Source organism: Leptodactylus fuscus, chromosome 2 (genome assembly GCF_031893055.1).
Source record: "Leptodactylus fuscus isolate aLepFus1 chromosome 2, aLepFus1.hap2, whole genome shotgun sequence".
NCBI lineage: Eukaryota > Metazoa > Chordata > Amphibia > Anura > Leptodactylidae > Leptodactylus > Leptodactylus fuscus.
In genome coordinates, this window is record NC_134266.1 from 139,040,088 (window position 1) to 139,055,318 (window position 15,231).

At 40.2% G+C, this 15,231-nt stretch overlaps 1 protein-coding gene across 2 annotated transcripts in view; it reads left to right on the forward strand.

The window, feature by feature from the left end:
- Nucleotides 1-768: 768 nt before the first annotated feature.
- DHX40 (DEAH-box helicase 40) overlaps nt 769-15,231 on the forward strand; it is a 90,667-nt gene continuing 76,204 nt past the window's right edge. For both annotated transcript variants that reach the window (XM_075264766.1, XM_075264767.1), the window contains exons 1-5: nt 769-837; nt 6,252-6,450; nt 9,713-9,858; nt 11,626-11,745; nt 13,721-13,951. In XM_075264766.1, coding sequence (XP_075120867.1) covers nt 6,267-6,450; nt 9,713-9,858; nt 11,626-11,745; nt 13,721-13,951 — 681 coding nt within the window. In that variant the 5' untranslated portion in view covers nt 769-837; nt 6,252-6,266. The remainder of the gene's footprint in view (nt 838-6,251; nt 6,451-9,712; nt 9,859-11,625; nt 11,746-13,720; nt 13,952-15,231) is intronic.

Here is a 15,231-nt window from a genome sequence, read left to right on the forward strand (position 1 = left end):
ATTCGTCTCCTACCTTTGGATGGGCGCTCCGCCGCGCCTTTTGTTCAAAATACCGGTTTGTACCGGTATGCTAATGAGTTCTCTCGCAGCGATGGGGGCGTCCCCCATCGCAGGAGCAGCGATGGGGGCGTCTCCATTGCAGCTCGAAAACTGACCGCAGCGCCGCCTCTATGGTCTTCTGTATCCTCCCCTTGCTTCCTCAGCGTCCTGTCGGAGGCCTGCGCAGTACGCTCTGTTCGGCGAAGATTGCCGAACGTACTGCGCATGTGCGGAATTGCAGTGCCAGCACTATGGCTGGGACCGCAATTTCGCGCATGCGCAGTACGTTCGGCAATCTTCAGGACGCTGAAGACGCAAGGGGAGGATACAGAAGACCATAGAGGCGGCGCTGCGGTCGGTTTTCGAACTGCAATGGGGACGCCCCCATCGCTGCGAGAGAACTCATTAGCATACCGGTACAAACCGGTATTTTGAACGAACGGCGCAGCGGAGAGCCCTTCCAAAGGTAGGAGACGAATAGCCTTTCTAAAGGCTATTCCGACGTGTTAACTAGAAAAAAATGTGTTTTAGTGGTATTATCCCTTTAAACGTCTCTGAACTCATAGATGCCGACAGATGTGTGAAAAAGCCTGAACGCTGTAATTTTGGATCAGTCCCGTCACATACAAAACAGCTTAGAAATATTTCCCCCTGCAGAACCTGAAATAAGCCACTAGGTGTCACTGTCCACTTGTTTGTGCCCCAGCACGGCGCACGCTTCTAGGAAAGAGTGGTAGGTTTATCCCACTACGGATCGCTAGAAGAGACATAAAGCTTTCGTGTCTTGAGTCTTGGAAGGTAAATATAAGCGTTGTATGGTTAAGATTCGCATGTTATATAACGCAGACTGTCATAGTTCGAGGATTTATAAGGATTTATGCTTTCATGGTCGGTGTACTGCTGAATAGAGTGACACAGCACTTAGATGATATTCTCCGGATGGAAGACCCTGACAGACAAGATGGCTCCTTCCAGTCATAAACAGTGCCGGTGTTATACTTGTGGTGTGTGCAGTGACTGAATGTTATGGCACTGGCTAATTGCACGTGGAGTAACTTTTGCTTTTATTCCCTTTGTGTATTTTTGTACTTTTCACAATGTTTGCTGCCTTTTTTTTTCCATTAAATACGTTTACAGGGTATTTTTATCCTAAACATTCATGACTCTAGATATACCATAATGTCCTATGGACAGGGATCTGCCGTGTGGCTGCAGAGCTTTCTCCATACACTTCATGCTCAGCTATTCTTGTACCTTCCATGGAAGTGAATATGGCTGGTCATGTGCATGAAAGTCTCCAGTCTGCTTGTAAGGCTAAGGCCCCACGTTGCGGAAACACAGCTTTTTAGTTGTAGATTTCGTTGTGTTTTTGGTTTTTTTTTAGCCAAATCCAGGAGTGGATGGATCAGAAGGTAGAAGTATAAGTACTGTATATATCGCCCTCATTCCTCTTGTAGCTATTCTTGGCTTCGGCTCAAAACACTGCCACAAAATAAGCTGCGTCTCTGTAGTGTGGGGCCTTAGCCTAAGGCTGAGGCCCAACATTGCGGAAACACAGATTCTTTTTGTTGCAGGTTTCCAGTCTGCTTCCATTACAACTATAGAAAATCACCATCGTTTCTGTAGGTATAATTGACTTGCTTCGATTTTCAGAACCGCAGCGTTTCCACTGCGCATATTTTTCTGCAATATGTGGATGGGATTCACTAAAATCCTATCCACTTTGCCGTAACTGTAAAACATTGTGGAGTTTACGCCACGTGGGGGCCCCAAGCTAAAGGTGTATGCTGGGATTTAGCTGGAGTTCATGTCATGTAGTAGGTTGCTGTAATTTTCTCCAAGTGTTAATATTGTTTGATAAATGTCTATTTTAGTCTACCACTTCTGTACTGTGAGCACAATCCACTCCAAGGCCTGGTTCACATCTGCATTCAGTTTTCCAGTCGGGGAGTCCTCATGGAGATCCCCTGAACGGAATACCAAATGATTTGGCAAGCGATGAGCTTATAAAAGCACACGAACCCCATAGACTATAATGGGGTCCATGTGTTTTTCGCATGCAGTCTGCATAGAACATGCGGATAGAAAAGTAATTCTTGAACTACTTTCCTGTCCGCATGACTCGTGCAGACACCGCGTGAAAAGCACAGAGACCCCATTATGGTCTGTGGGGTCCGTGTACTTTTACTGCTCACCGCTTGCCAATGCATTCGGTATTCCGATCGGGGGTCCCCATACAGACTTCCCGACTGGAAAACCGAATGCAGATGTGAACCAGGCCTAAGCATCACTGTAGTGTAATACAAATCAGTACAGTTGGTAAATGAGCCAGCTCAGAGAGAGACAACTAGATAACATGTATAGTGGATTGTGTTGAATAGAGGGAAAAAGGTTAGGTTTAAATACGTTGTACCTCTGGTTATACATTGTATAGAAAAAGAGAAGGTGTGATTAGTATAATTAATACAACTTGATTGGATACAAAGTTTTAACATTGTTTTGGCACATAGTTATTGGTTAAAGGGGCTCTATCAGCAAAATCATGCTGATAGAGCCCCACATATGCGTGAATAGCCTTTAAAAAGGCTATTCAGGCACCGTAAATGTTATATTAAACTATCCCCCCCCCCCCCGTTTTAAAATAAAACCCTAAAAAAGAATGTTATCTACTTACGCTTCGTGCACGCTGGGCGGGCATTCAGGGTGCGCCGTCTTCTTCATTCCCGCCTCTTCTTCCTCCGATGTCCGGTCCCGTCCTCCTCCGGCGCTCGGAAACTGGCACTGATAAAAAAAAAAATGGCCTGGGCACCTGCGCAGTAGCCGTAGTAGAAGCCGCATGCTACTGCGCAAGCGCCCAGGCCATTTTTTTTATATCAGTGTCAGTTCGTGAGCGCCGGAGGAGGACGGAACCGTAGGACATTGGAACCCTTTTTTTAGGGTTTTATTTTAAAACTGGGGGGTAGTTTAATATAACATTTACGGTGCCTGAATAGCCTTTTTAAAGGCTATGCACGCATATGTGGGGCTCTATCAGCATGATTTTGCTGATAGAGCCCCTTTAAAACAAAGAAGAAGCCACAACCCAATATAGCTACTAGAAGGATGACCTCTCTGGACAGCACCTAAGAAAGGAATGTAAGATGGAGACAAGAACATGATGGCATCCTCCACATTCCCCTACCTTTTGTAAATGATATAAACCATACTCAGGGTATATTAGGAACTCATAATAAGATCCTGAGGAGTTTTCCCAGAGACTTTATCGCATCCTCGATGGATATATTATACCATTTACATACCTGTCGGTCTAACACACTCAAAGGGATGCCTTCACCGTCTTGTCAGTGTACCCAACCATCCTTACAACCTGCAAATCCACTGCCCTCAGTTTACGTTTCCTTCTTGTGAGTTTCTTTTGTAAGACAGATTATAAATTTCATAACTATAAAATCCAACAGATAGATAAACACATCAACAATATTTGGAATATTCCCTGTAATATTCCCATAAACCTTCCACCTAATCCCTTACACATCGTACAATACATATATTCAGCAATGTCAATAATATGCTCCCAAACAGTAACGATATAGGGCTAAATATAGAATTTGTTATCTGAGAAGCCACTGAGACTATGATACCAATGGTGGGCGGTGAAATCTTTTATATTTGAGGGCATGGACACCAACATCTTCACTACTTAGTTTTTTGAATGAGTCTATGTAACATAATATTAAACAGATCTATTGTCTCCTTGATCTCAGGGCTCTTCTGTTATATAATTTCACAAAGGACAATGACACTAAATCTATTCACTGTAAATGGCTAATATTTAAAATAACAAACTTTTATTGGTATGTGTTAAAATTCCCAGATATAAACTTAATAATCCAATAGAACAAGGAACTACCAAATACTGACCATCCCTACACTCTATAAAGTCTATATGTGGGATATATTGATCCTGTTGGATTCATGCCATGAATGACCAAGGAAATTAAATGAACAGGAATGATATATAGAATAATCTATGCCCACTAAATATACTGTGTATCTGGACCCTTAATTGTCCAGTACTAAATCTAGTCATAAAAGGAGAGTCTTTTGTTATTAACTCCAATCCATGAAACCCCATAAAGCCAATCAATAGCTCAGTAAGGTAGTAATTTGTCTAAAATGAATTGCTGATAATAGCAAAACTAAGGTGAAAAAGAGGCTTTCTCAAATACCACGTGCGCACAGTTATATTTCCAGCAGGTCATAGTCATTTCTGCTGGATATATTGTAGATTATGGAAAGGACTGAAGGGATAGATTTTTATATAAATAATCTCTTCTATCACCTAGTTTCACTGTGAACTGTGTAGTAGTGCCAATCCTAGTCGATATCTCATCCACAAGAATCAAGGGAGATATTATAGACCTGACAAAGCCAGACTTTTAGTGGAGACACACCCTGAGTAGCAGCCACAACCTTACTGAGACTACACACCTCCCCAGATACTGTAGAAACACCTTGTGGTCATTCAGATGAAAGGCTACACAACTAGACTGCAGTGCTAGGTATATGGATTTCTTATTTAGTAGCACTCACAACCCAGATATTATTACACCGCCTTACAGTTAGTCTAATACTGCTGTTACCAACTAGACTAGATATAGATTAAAATCTAGCTAGATAGCTGCCAGCCAAATAAGGCTTGAGACAAAGGTGCTGTGTCTCACTCTCTATCTCAGTACCAGAACACTGTGCTCCAGCTGACTTAATGAGTACTACACAAGCACCACGTCCTGATGGTGGATGTGGGTACTAAAGTGTGCTGCATGTGCTCATTGTACATACAGATGGTTCTCCTGAGGAACCTGTTATTACAGTTAACAGTGGAAAAGCGTAGAGACAGTATATATGAGAGACTTGAAACAAAGATTATGGTTATCTAGTGAACTGTGTAGTACTCATTAAGTCAGTTGGAGCGCAGTGTTCTGGTACTGAGAGTACTTTTCTCTCTGCATGATTTGTGCGGAAACCACATGGACCCCATTATAGTCTGTGGGGTCCATGTGGTTTCTTAGCTAACCACTTTTTAATTTATTCAGTGTTTCATTTGGGGGGTCTCCCAAGTGTACTTCCTGAACAGAATGCGCAGATGTGAACCGGGCCTAAATTTGATATCCCTGGAATCGCACTGAAACATAAAATAAAGTTGACTTGTCGATTTGTCTGTAAAAACGAAGCCCATAAGAAAGTCACACAAATGCACTTTCTCCATTTCCACACCATTCAGAATTTTTTCCAGCTTCCCAGTACATTGCACAGAATGAGTAAGGGTGCATTCACACGATGTCTTTTGGCACGTAATGTGGCACGTAGCCGCGGGAGCTTTTGCGGGCCGTATACGCTCCCATTGATTTCAATGGTAGCCGGGACCGTATACACGGCGCTATTTTGCGTCCGCCCCAAAATCATGGCCGCAAAATAGCGCCGCGTATACGGTCCCGGCTCCCATTGAAATCGATGGGAGCGTATACGGACCGCAAAAGCTCCCACGGCGTCTATGTGCCACATTACGTACCAAAAGACATTGTGTGAATGCACCCTAAAGGTACCATTATGAAGAACAATTTGTCCCCCAAACTTTAAGCCCTCATATAGCTCTGTAAATGGAAAAATAAAAAAGTTATGGGGTTTGGAAGGCGGGGAGTCTAAAATAACAATCAAAAAATGAGACCAGCGAGAAGGGGTTATTTGTTGACAGGATTCAGTTGAGCAGTAGCTATCTAAAATTATACTACACCCAAGGAGTAGGTCCTCTTTTTCATATTTCCTTTGAATTTTCATATTCATAGTCTGATCATGTGAATTCGTAATAGTGGATCAAGGTAAGTGCAAAGCAAAGTAAATTAATGTAATAAAGAACATCCATCCTTCCAGCAGGTTACTTCTGATATGTTTTACTTTGTTAATTTCATATAATCTGATTCCTGATGGTAACATTTGTTTCAAATGTACAGTTCTCAGAATCCCTGTGGTCCTGTTGATTCCTGGCCAGGTCAGTTGAAAAGGCTGTTTGCTATAAATCCATGCATGCAGCTAAGTTATTGAAAGTGCACAAGTGGTACTTTACTGCTTCATTTAAATAATATGCTTATTTAATACTTAATATGCGTATTTTTATAATTTAGTTGATAAAATGTAATTTTTTTGCCTTGTAGAACAAACCAAGTGCTATGGAGTCTAAATCCAGAACTTATAAAACAGACCGTCATGAACAATATTGTATACCAATTCTTCCAATACATAAATGCAAAGATAAGCTTCTTCAGGCTGCGAGAGATCATTCTTTTTTCATTGTGACTGGTGACACCGGCAGTGGGAAGACTACTCAGCTTCCACAGTATCTCTACAAAGCAGGTGATTGTATTCTATTTGTTTCACTACATGATAAGCATAATGTACACACAACAAACTAAAATAATCACCAGTAATGTACAAAGAACGGATGCTTTAATTGTGGCACCTATCTAATAACATACTGGGGAGATTACAAGATGGAGAAAGCCCCTTGCACACGAGCAAGTGCACTTCCAATGTGTGGTCAAGTTTGCTGAGTATAATCCAAGTTCAATACGTTATGCATTCACATCTGTGGGATCTTCGGATCCATTCTGTTACAATGAAAGAGCTGGTCCTGCTCAGCAGAATGGAATGGAGTGGAGGCCTCCATAGACGTGAATGCATTACGAAATTCACTCAGATTTCACTTCAAGTGCCAGTCCAAGTGGCATCTGTATGCATTCTGCTGCATACTTGGCCCCACTTTGGAACCACACTCTTTTGGGTGCACAGGGCCTAAAGCACTTAGAGCAAAACTTTAGCTTTACAAAACAGAGAGTAAATGTAAAATTTCTCATTGACTTTTACAATGTCAGGCTCTCCTCTTTATTTATCCAGCAGATTATTACTTTGTGAGTGGCGCTGGGAGACAGAGGAGAGTTGGGCTGTCTGCTATGAGAGCTATAGTGTGTATAAAAGACAGTGAGAAACAGTATTAAAACATATAGGGACAAATGTAGCTAGGTATATGCATGTAAGCAGTGGCAGAGAGAAGAAAGACAGGCTGAAAAGTCTTCTCCTTCATGTAACTGTGAGCTGGCGTCTGTCTGTTTACTATAAGAATCCAAAACAAAAATGGCATTAAAACTCAATTTTATTGGTATACTCTAAAATCTAATTAGTCCAGGTACAAGTGTATAGTAAAATCTATAGCAACACTGCACCTCCTATTCCTAAACACCAAGGTGTGTTTGGTATCGTGTATAATTGAAATTCACCAAACCTCCCCCTTTTTTTTTTTCTTTTAGTGTTTTAGGTGAGACTGCAATGCATATGTATAAAGAGATCTATGCCCGCAGTGAATTGTTCTCTTTTTATATATAGGTAGGTCCTTCTTGAATCCTTAGCCAAATCGGCCTAAGGATCAACTGATAATAAAATGTCTCAAACTAAATGTCTGCTGAGTCAATAAACAAGGAGCTGCTCTTTGCTGTTGTATAATGTAAATCAAGGTATTTCCTTGTAGTCACACTGCCCATTAGTGATATGCAGCACCTTAATCACCACAGTTAACATGCGACGTCAAAACACGATCCAACAGCCTAATTAACAGCCACGGACAGTGTTACAAATCTAAATGGTTCTATCACACCATTGAATGTCTCTATAAATGAGTCTCTCACCGGTCTTCAGTCTCACCTAAAACACTAAAAGAAAAAAAAAAAAAAGGGGAGGTTTGGTGAATTTCAATTATACACTTATACACGATACCAAACACACCTTGGTGTTTAGGAATAGGAGGTGCAGTGTTGCTATAGATTTTACTATACACTTGTACCCAGGCTAATTATATTTTAGAGTACACCAATAAAATTGAGTTTTAATGCCATTTTTGTTTTGGATTCGTCTAAACTAAAGATTCTGGTGGAAGTATACTGTTTGCTATAAGCTAAGTACAAATTCTCCCTTGCAATGCTCATTTAGAGTATTGCTAAGAGAAAACTGTATCTCCTTCATGACATTCACTGTACTTTTACAGTGGATGCTGGGGGTTAAAATATGGCACCTGCTCAGGAGCTGAATGGGCGCCATAGTTGAAGGGTCTCTACTATTTACACAGCAGGAACCCCGGCAGCGATGGCCTTGGTCAGACATTTAACCACTCAGATGTATTAGTCAATATGACCACGGAGTATGGGTGATTATTTTCACTCTCTTTCTGATGATTGGTAACAGTGACAGTCTGGATCTTTCTGAAGTTAAAATCACCCCCTCTTTTCTTAGATCACATATAAGTAAATGAAAATAAATATATTAGGCATTCCTGAGTCCAAAAATGCCAGAACTATTAAAGTTTAAAACTGTTTATCCAATATGGGGAAAAAAATTGAAATGGTTGAATTAATTTTTTTCCTGCCACTTTGCCTCCCAAAACATTGAACAAAAAGGCAATCAAGACATTCTCCAAAATATTAATAATCAAAACTATATATTGCCCTACAAAAAAAGAAACCTTATTCTCTCTGCAAACTGAAACATAAAAAATAAAGGTATTAAAACATGAAAAAACTATATAAATTTGGTATCACTGTGATTATACTGACCCAATGTGTAAGGCCTAATGCACACGACAGTGTGCACTTTCAGTGTTTTTCACGGCTAGCACACAACCATTCATTTCTGTGACTTCATACACACAACCATGTATTTTCATGGTCCTGTGTATGGGGCTGTGATCCAGGATAGGTCCTATTCCTGTCTGTTTTGCAGCTCATGCTCACTCACTTCAGTGAATGGAAGGCATGTGCAGCACATAGATAAAACCGGTAAGAAAATGGCACAATTGTGGGGTTTTTTTGTTTTTTTTCTTTGCAGAATTCCAAATGATGTTGTTTATACACTGAAAGTTGTACAGATTTCAACTATACTTTCTGTATCAATTCCTCATAGTTCTCTAGATCTCTGCTTGCTGCCATTCATTCTTCTTACTCCCAGTGGATAAAAATCAGTCCACGGTCATATGATGGGCACACAGGTCCACAGCTCATTACCAGGCAGTTTTGACTATAATGAGCTGTGCACCAATGTGTCCATCACATGACCATGGACTGATTTTTATTCAATGGGAGTAAGTAGAATGAATGACAACAAGCAGAGATCTAGAAAACTGTAAGGAATTGATACAGAAGGTGTATTGGAAAATTTTATAACTTTTCATGATCATGATATAAATATTTGTCTCTCGATATTGGTCTGAAACTGGACAATCACTTGAAGTGACTCCATTATGTATAAAAGTCTCTCCTCTCATATGTCAAAAGAAGCAATGTTATAATGCCTGAGATATTTATATTTGCTTTAACCTCCCCTGCTTCAGCTACCCATTGAGAAGTAGTAAATAAATTCAACTTACAATAGATAAACCATGAAATGAAATAAGAAGTGCAGGATTTCATGGAAAGGGACAATCTTTTATTTATTTATTTATTTATTTTGTTTAAGATTAGGCAATAATTGTTACTTTCCCTGCAATTGAGCTTTACTCATAACATTTATGCTGTCAACTAATTTAAAGTTTTTGCCTCTTAAAGATTAATGACTTCAGTGACTTTGTTTTAAGGTTTCGGAAAACATGGACTTATTGGTGTCACCCAGCCCCGCCGAGTAGCAACAATTTCAGTAGCACAAAGAGTTGCAGAAGAAATGGATTGTTCATTGGGGAGTACAGTGGGTTACCAAGTGCGTTTTGATGACTGTACTTCACCGGTAGGTAGTTGCTATTTTTTAAGTTATTTTCATCTTCAGGAAAGTGTTTCCAGTAGTGTCTTCAATCAGTGGCGTAACTAAAGTCTTCTGACCTTAATGCAAACCTTAACCGGGGCCCCCTAACCCCTCCCTACTGCATATTCTTGATCATGTCGGTCATGGGTACTGCAGCAGGATCTCATATGCATAAAAGGGATACAACTACAGTACTCATAGCTGTGGTTATCAAGAATATGATGCGTAAACAGCGCATTACCCGACATGTAAACAAGGATGGGAGCTGCATGCTCTGAGAAACAGATGATCTGTGGGGTTCTAGCAGTCTAATCAGTGGGGGGGGGGGGGGGGGAAGGGGGGGTCCAATTTCTGGGGACCCCAGCTGACCTGCTGTTTGAAGGGACCATAGTGCTTTTGCAAGTGTCACAACCACTTCACTATTTCCATAACAAAGTATCTGTTTTATAGTGACCGTGCAATGTAATTTCAACCTGTAATAACATTGCATGGCTGTAATGTAAATGGTAAAAGGGCCCTACAAATATAATATACTCTCCAGAGCCCCCACCCTCAAAGAATAAGGCTCCGCACAGTATAATATGCTTCCCACAGTGGCCCCACACAATATAAAATGCTCTCAAGAGCCCCCCCATTCCCCACTGTATACCACGCGCTTAAGCTACTTCAGGCGATCCTCAACGAAATATTTGTGAGGTTTGACACTCCAGGTTGTTTTGGTGCTATTGTTATTGCACACTAAGTTGTGGCCATGGGTAGGTGGGTAAATATAACAAACACTTCTTCTCACTCTACCTTACCTCTCCTGGGCGTCCACGCTGTGTCCAGCAGTCTTCAGTGTCCTCTTTGGGCTTTTTCCAGCTTGCAACTTATGTCACGTGCCCCGGGGTCAGCATTGAGACCTATGATTGGGCCTCAGTGGTCACATGGGACATGCTGATATTATGACATCCCACGTGACCACTGAGGCCCAATCCAAGGCCTCTGTTATGACTACCAGGGTGCGTAACGTTTTTCAGGCCGGAACAAACCAGAAGAAGGTCCTGGGAACCACTGGATTCCCAGGAGAGGTGAATATAAGTGTTTTGTTGTTTTTACTCAACTCCACTGGATAGTCTTCACTAGTGTTCTCTAACAAACCACTAAGGCCTTCACAGAACAGGTGTATTTATTTATACTGAGACTAAATTACACACAGCTGGACTCTATTAACTAATTAAGTGACTTCTGTGGGCAATTGTGCACACTGGATTTTTATTTAGGACTATCAGAGTACAGGGGGCTGAATACTTTTGCACGTCACACTTTTCAGATTTTTATTAGATTAAAATTTTGTAAACCATTTATCATTTTCATTGCACTTCACAATTATGTTCTACTTTGTGTTGGTCTTTCACTTAAAATGTTAATTAAATACATTTAAGTTTGTGGTTATAAGATGACAAAATGTGTAAAAGATCAAAGGGTATGCAGACTTTTGTAAGCCACTGTATTTCACCATGTGCTATTTTACTGAACTAAGAGGGATTACGTATTGTGATAGTTTAGTTCACTGTGTGCCTATATTAGCTTGTCAACATTGTTGTTATTACCTTTGTGTCTGGTTCTTCTATTACTACTGATACTTTACTTTTAATTGTTAATGAAATACAGTTGATTATAGTTTGTTTTTGTACATTGTTTAGCATTGTATTCACTTGATTTCGTAGGTTTAATATCTTGAAGACGTGTACTGTATATGTCTTTCTACAGAAAACAGCAATCATGTACATGACTGATGGCTGCCTGCTTAGACACACACTGACTGATCCCAGCCTCACAAAATTCAGCACAGTTGTCTTAGATGAAGCTCATGAACGGAGTTTAAGTACTGTAAGTACAACTTTAGATACATCTGACTGTAGACTACTTTTAAATACCTACATTTTGTGACCAGCAATGCTTGACAAGTAGTTCTAGTATTGGGTGGCAACCGTTAAAAAAGTCAAGTAAAAGGAAACGCAATAAATTCAGTATCAAACTGCTGAGTGTTTCTTTTCCTTCACTCTCTGCTGTGGATAACTACCCTTGACTGCCACCCAACTAAGGCCCAGTTCACATCTCCATTCAGGGAGTTCACTTGGGATCCCCCTGAACGGAAACCTCTCTGCATAAAAAAGCTGTTATGTTAGGAATCCAGCAGACCCCATAGACTATAATGGGGTCCGTGTGGTTTCTTCTTGGTTTCCGCATGAAAAATGCGGAGAGAAAAGTGCTGCTTGCAGGTTTGGTTTCGTCATAATCATACTGATCCACGGTATATGGGTGCCATGTAATTTTTACTGCACAGTACATGTCGTAGAAGCAAAGCCAAACATAGTCAAGCAAACACAGTTTTTTTTCCATTTCCATCCCATTCTGAATTTTTTCTCCAGCTTCCCAGTACATTGTATAGAAAATTACATTTCTTTCCAGAACTACAATTTGTCCCACAAGAGTTAAACCTATAGGTGAGTCTGTGAACAGAAAATTTTTTAAATTCCATAAAAAAAAACTTGCTCTACAAATAACTTCACTTCAGTAGTTAGATACTGTAAAACACATACATGTTAGGTATCCCTGTGTCCGAAAACGCCCGCTCTACAAATCTATAAAAATATTTTTCCTGTACGGTAAACGCCGTAGTGGGAAAAAAAGTCAAAACCACCGTTTTTTCACGGTTTTGCCTCTGATAAAAATGTTAATAAAAAATGATCAAAGCAATACCAATTCCCCAAAATGGTAAAACAAAAAAGTACACCTGGCCCCGCAAAAAAGACGCCCTATACATCCCTGTACATGGAAGTATAAAAAAATATTTGGCACAGTTTTGGATTTTTGTTAAGGGGTTAAAATGTAAAAAAACCATATAAATTTGGTATCTCCGGGTTGCTAATCTTAAAACATATCTACTGATATTGATAACATTGGAATGTTTTTGTAAGAGCTTTTCTTGTGGAAAACCTGATGCGGCCCAGCCTCACCCAGACTCTACCTCCAGCAGCCCCCGGGTAAATTGAGTTTGAGACCCCTGATCTAGAGCTACCTTTTAAAGGGGTTTTACCACTGCTAACCTTTATCCTTTATGCATAGGGCAGGAGAAAAATGTCTATTCGCTGGGGTCTAGGATTTTCCAGTGTTCACAAGAACTGCAGCAGCAAGTGCCGTATAGGGTCCCATATAAATAGTGTGGTGATGATGGCCTGTTCACTTTTATGGGGCTTGCTGAAGAGCACAGTTCACAGTCCCTGAAGTCCCATACCCAAAGAAGTGAATCATCCCCCACAACTGGTATTATGGGATTCTTTGCATTTGTTTTGTTGATTTGAATGGTTTCTGTTTTCCCTTATTCCAGTATTGTAAGGAAATGCCCTTTTCTTTTTTTTCCCAAGATGGCGCCGCCATGTGTGGCTGCCTTTGTTACAGCTGCTACAATCTAAACTGATCTTTCTCTTTCCTTTCCTGCACTCTTTGTCTATTATGGCAAAAAACATTGCACTATGAATACCTCACTTCTGCACTTGAAATTGCTGCCTAGTATTTTTATTTTTTCTTTTCTCAGCTTATGTCTGTCTACTTCTGTAATAACTTCCTGTTTCCTTTTATTAATGCAGTTTTCAAACAAATACAGTTTTCAGTCCTGTTACTGAACAAAGGTTTTATTGCATCGGTATATATTTAGAAAAGTTTAGTGATTTACAGGACAGTTTGGCTAACAGTATTTACCTAGTGACCCCAAGAAAACCGATATTTTGAGTATTTCCAACAGTTATAATTGGCCAGTGCTCTTGTAGCTTTATAAATAACCTAATAATGCTTTTTTTCACAGGACATTTTGTTTGGTCTTTTGCGAAAACAGTTCTTGATGAAAGGCACTTCAAAAAGGAAATACCCTCTTAAAGTTATAGTAATGTCTGCCACTCTCGACATTGAGAGACTGTCTGAATTCTTTGGCAATTGTACAGTATGCAAAATTCCAGGAAAGATATTTCCAATTAAAAAAAGATTTCATAACCTTATTGGCCCAAGAGACAAAGACAACAATGCCTATGTTACAGAGGTATGTGTCTTATTTGTAATGAGTTTGAGAGATGAATATAACATTATATTGTTTTTTATTAGGCTAGGTTCACATCTGCGTTAAAGGGGCTCTATCACTGGGAAAAGTCATTTTTATCTAAACACATGCTTGCATAGGCTTTAGAAATGCTACTTCACACCCATCTTTAGTATGTAAATTGCCTCAGTGGTTTCTGAATAAGTCCGTTTTTATTCATATGCTAATGAGCTTCCAGCCAGTACAGGAAGTTCCCAGCAGCCTCCTCTCTCCTATTATCTCCTATGTGTGTGAGGCAAACCGGAAGCTGAGTCAGCAGCAGCAGCCTCCCATAGGAAACAACAGGAGAGGAGTGCATGATCTATCGTGCACCAGTCTAATTAGCATATGAATAAAAACGGATTTATTCAGAAACCACTGAGGCAATCTACATACTAAAAGTAAGTGTGGAATAGCCTTTCTAAAGGCTATGCAAGGATGTGATTAGTTAAAAATGACTTTTCCCAGTGATAGAGCCCCTTTAAGGTTTCCATTCGGGGAGGTCCTTTTAATACCAACATTTTCATGCCGTTTATGTTGTGACCAGAGCTAAAGAAATATTGTTGGAGACCAGAGATCTGTCTCTTTGATGGTGTGATTATGTAATTCCGTTCTCATTTTAACTTATTGCCCTGTCTGTGTTACACATAGACCACCAGTAGGACATTTGGTACATATAATTAGATAGACCACATTGGGGGGGGGTGCAGGTGAAGGTACCTCAGTTTCTGTAGTCCTGATTTGAGTTGAAGATTATTGTTGGAGTGTACAGTGAGGTCCTGATGATGATGTCCTTGAGATTAGCCTACCTATGTACTATGACACAGAAGGAGGGGGGTTTGGAAATTGATTTTAAATGGTGTAATAGAGAATGAAATTTCTGTGCAACTCCCCTCAACATCTCAAGAATGTTTTTGGCGCCACCAAGATGTCAGAACATATGTGGTTGTATCTGATTGCTTAACTGTAGACCATGACTTTTGTGTTTCAGATGAAAACTGTCCCATGTAAAGTATAATGGGCAGTCATTTGCGTTCTAGTACAAAGATTTCTCAATTTGCTGTTTTGTATTTTGATGACAATGTCAAGTAAGTTTATATCAGAAAAGGAGCAGCTGAGTGTCAGTTTGATAATGGAATGAAACTGATTGAAATGCTCATGGGATGTTTTCAGTTGTTGTTCAGACCCCATCTACACTCACCGGCCACTTTATTAGGTACACCTGTCCAACTGCTCGTTAATAG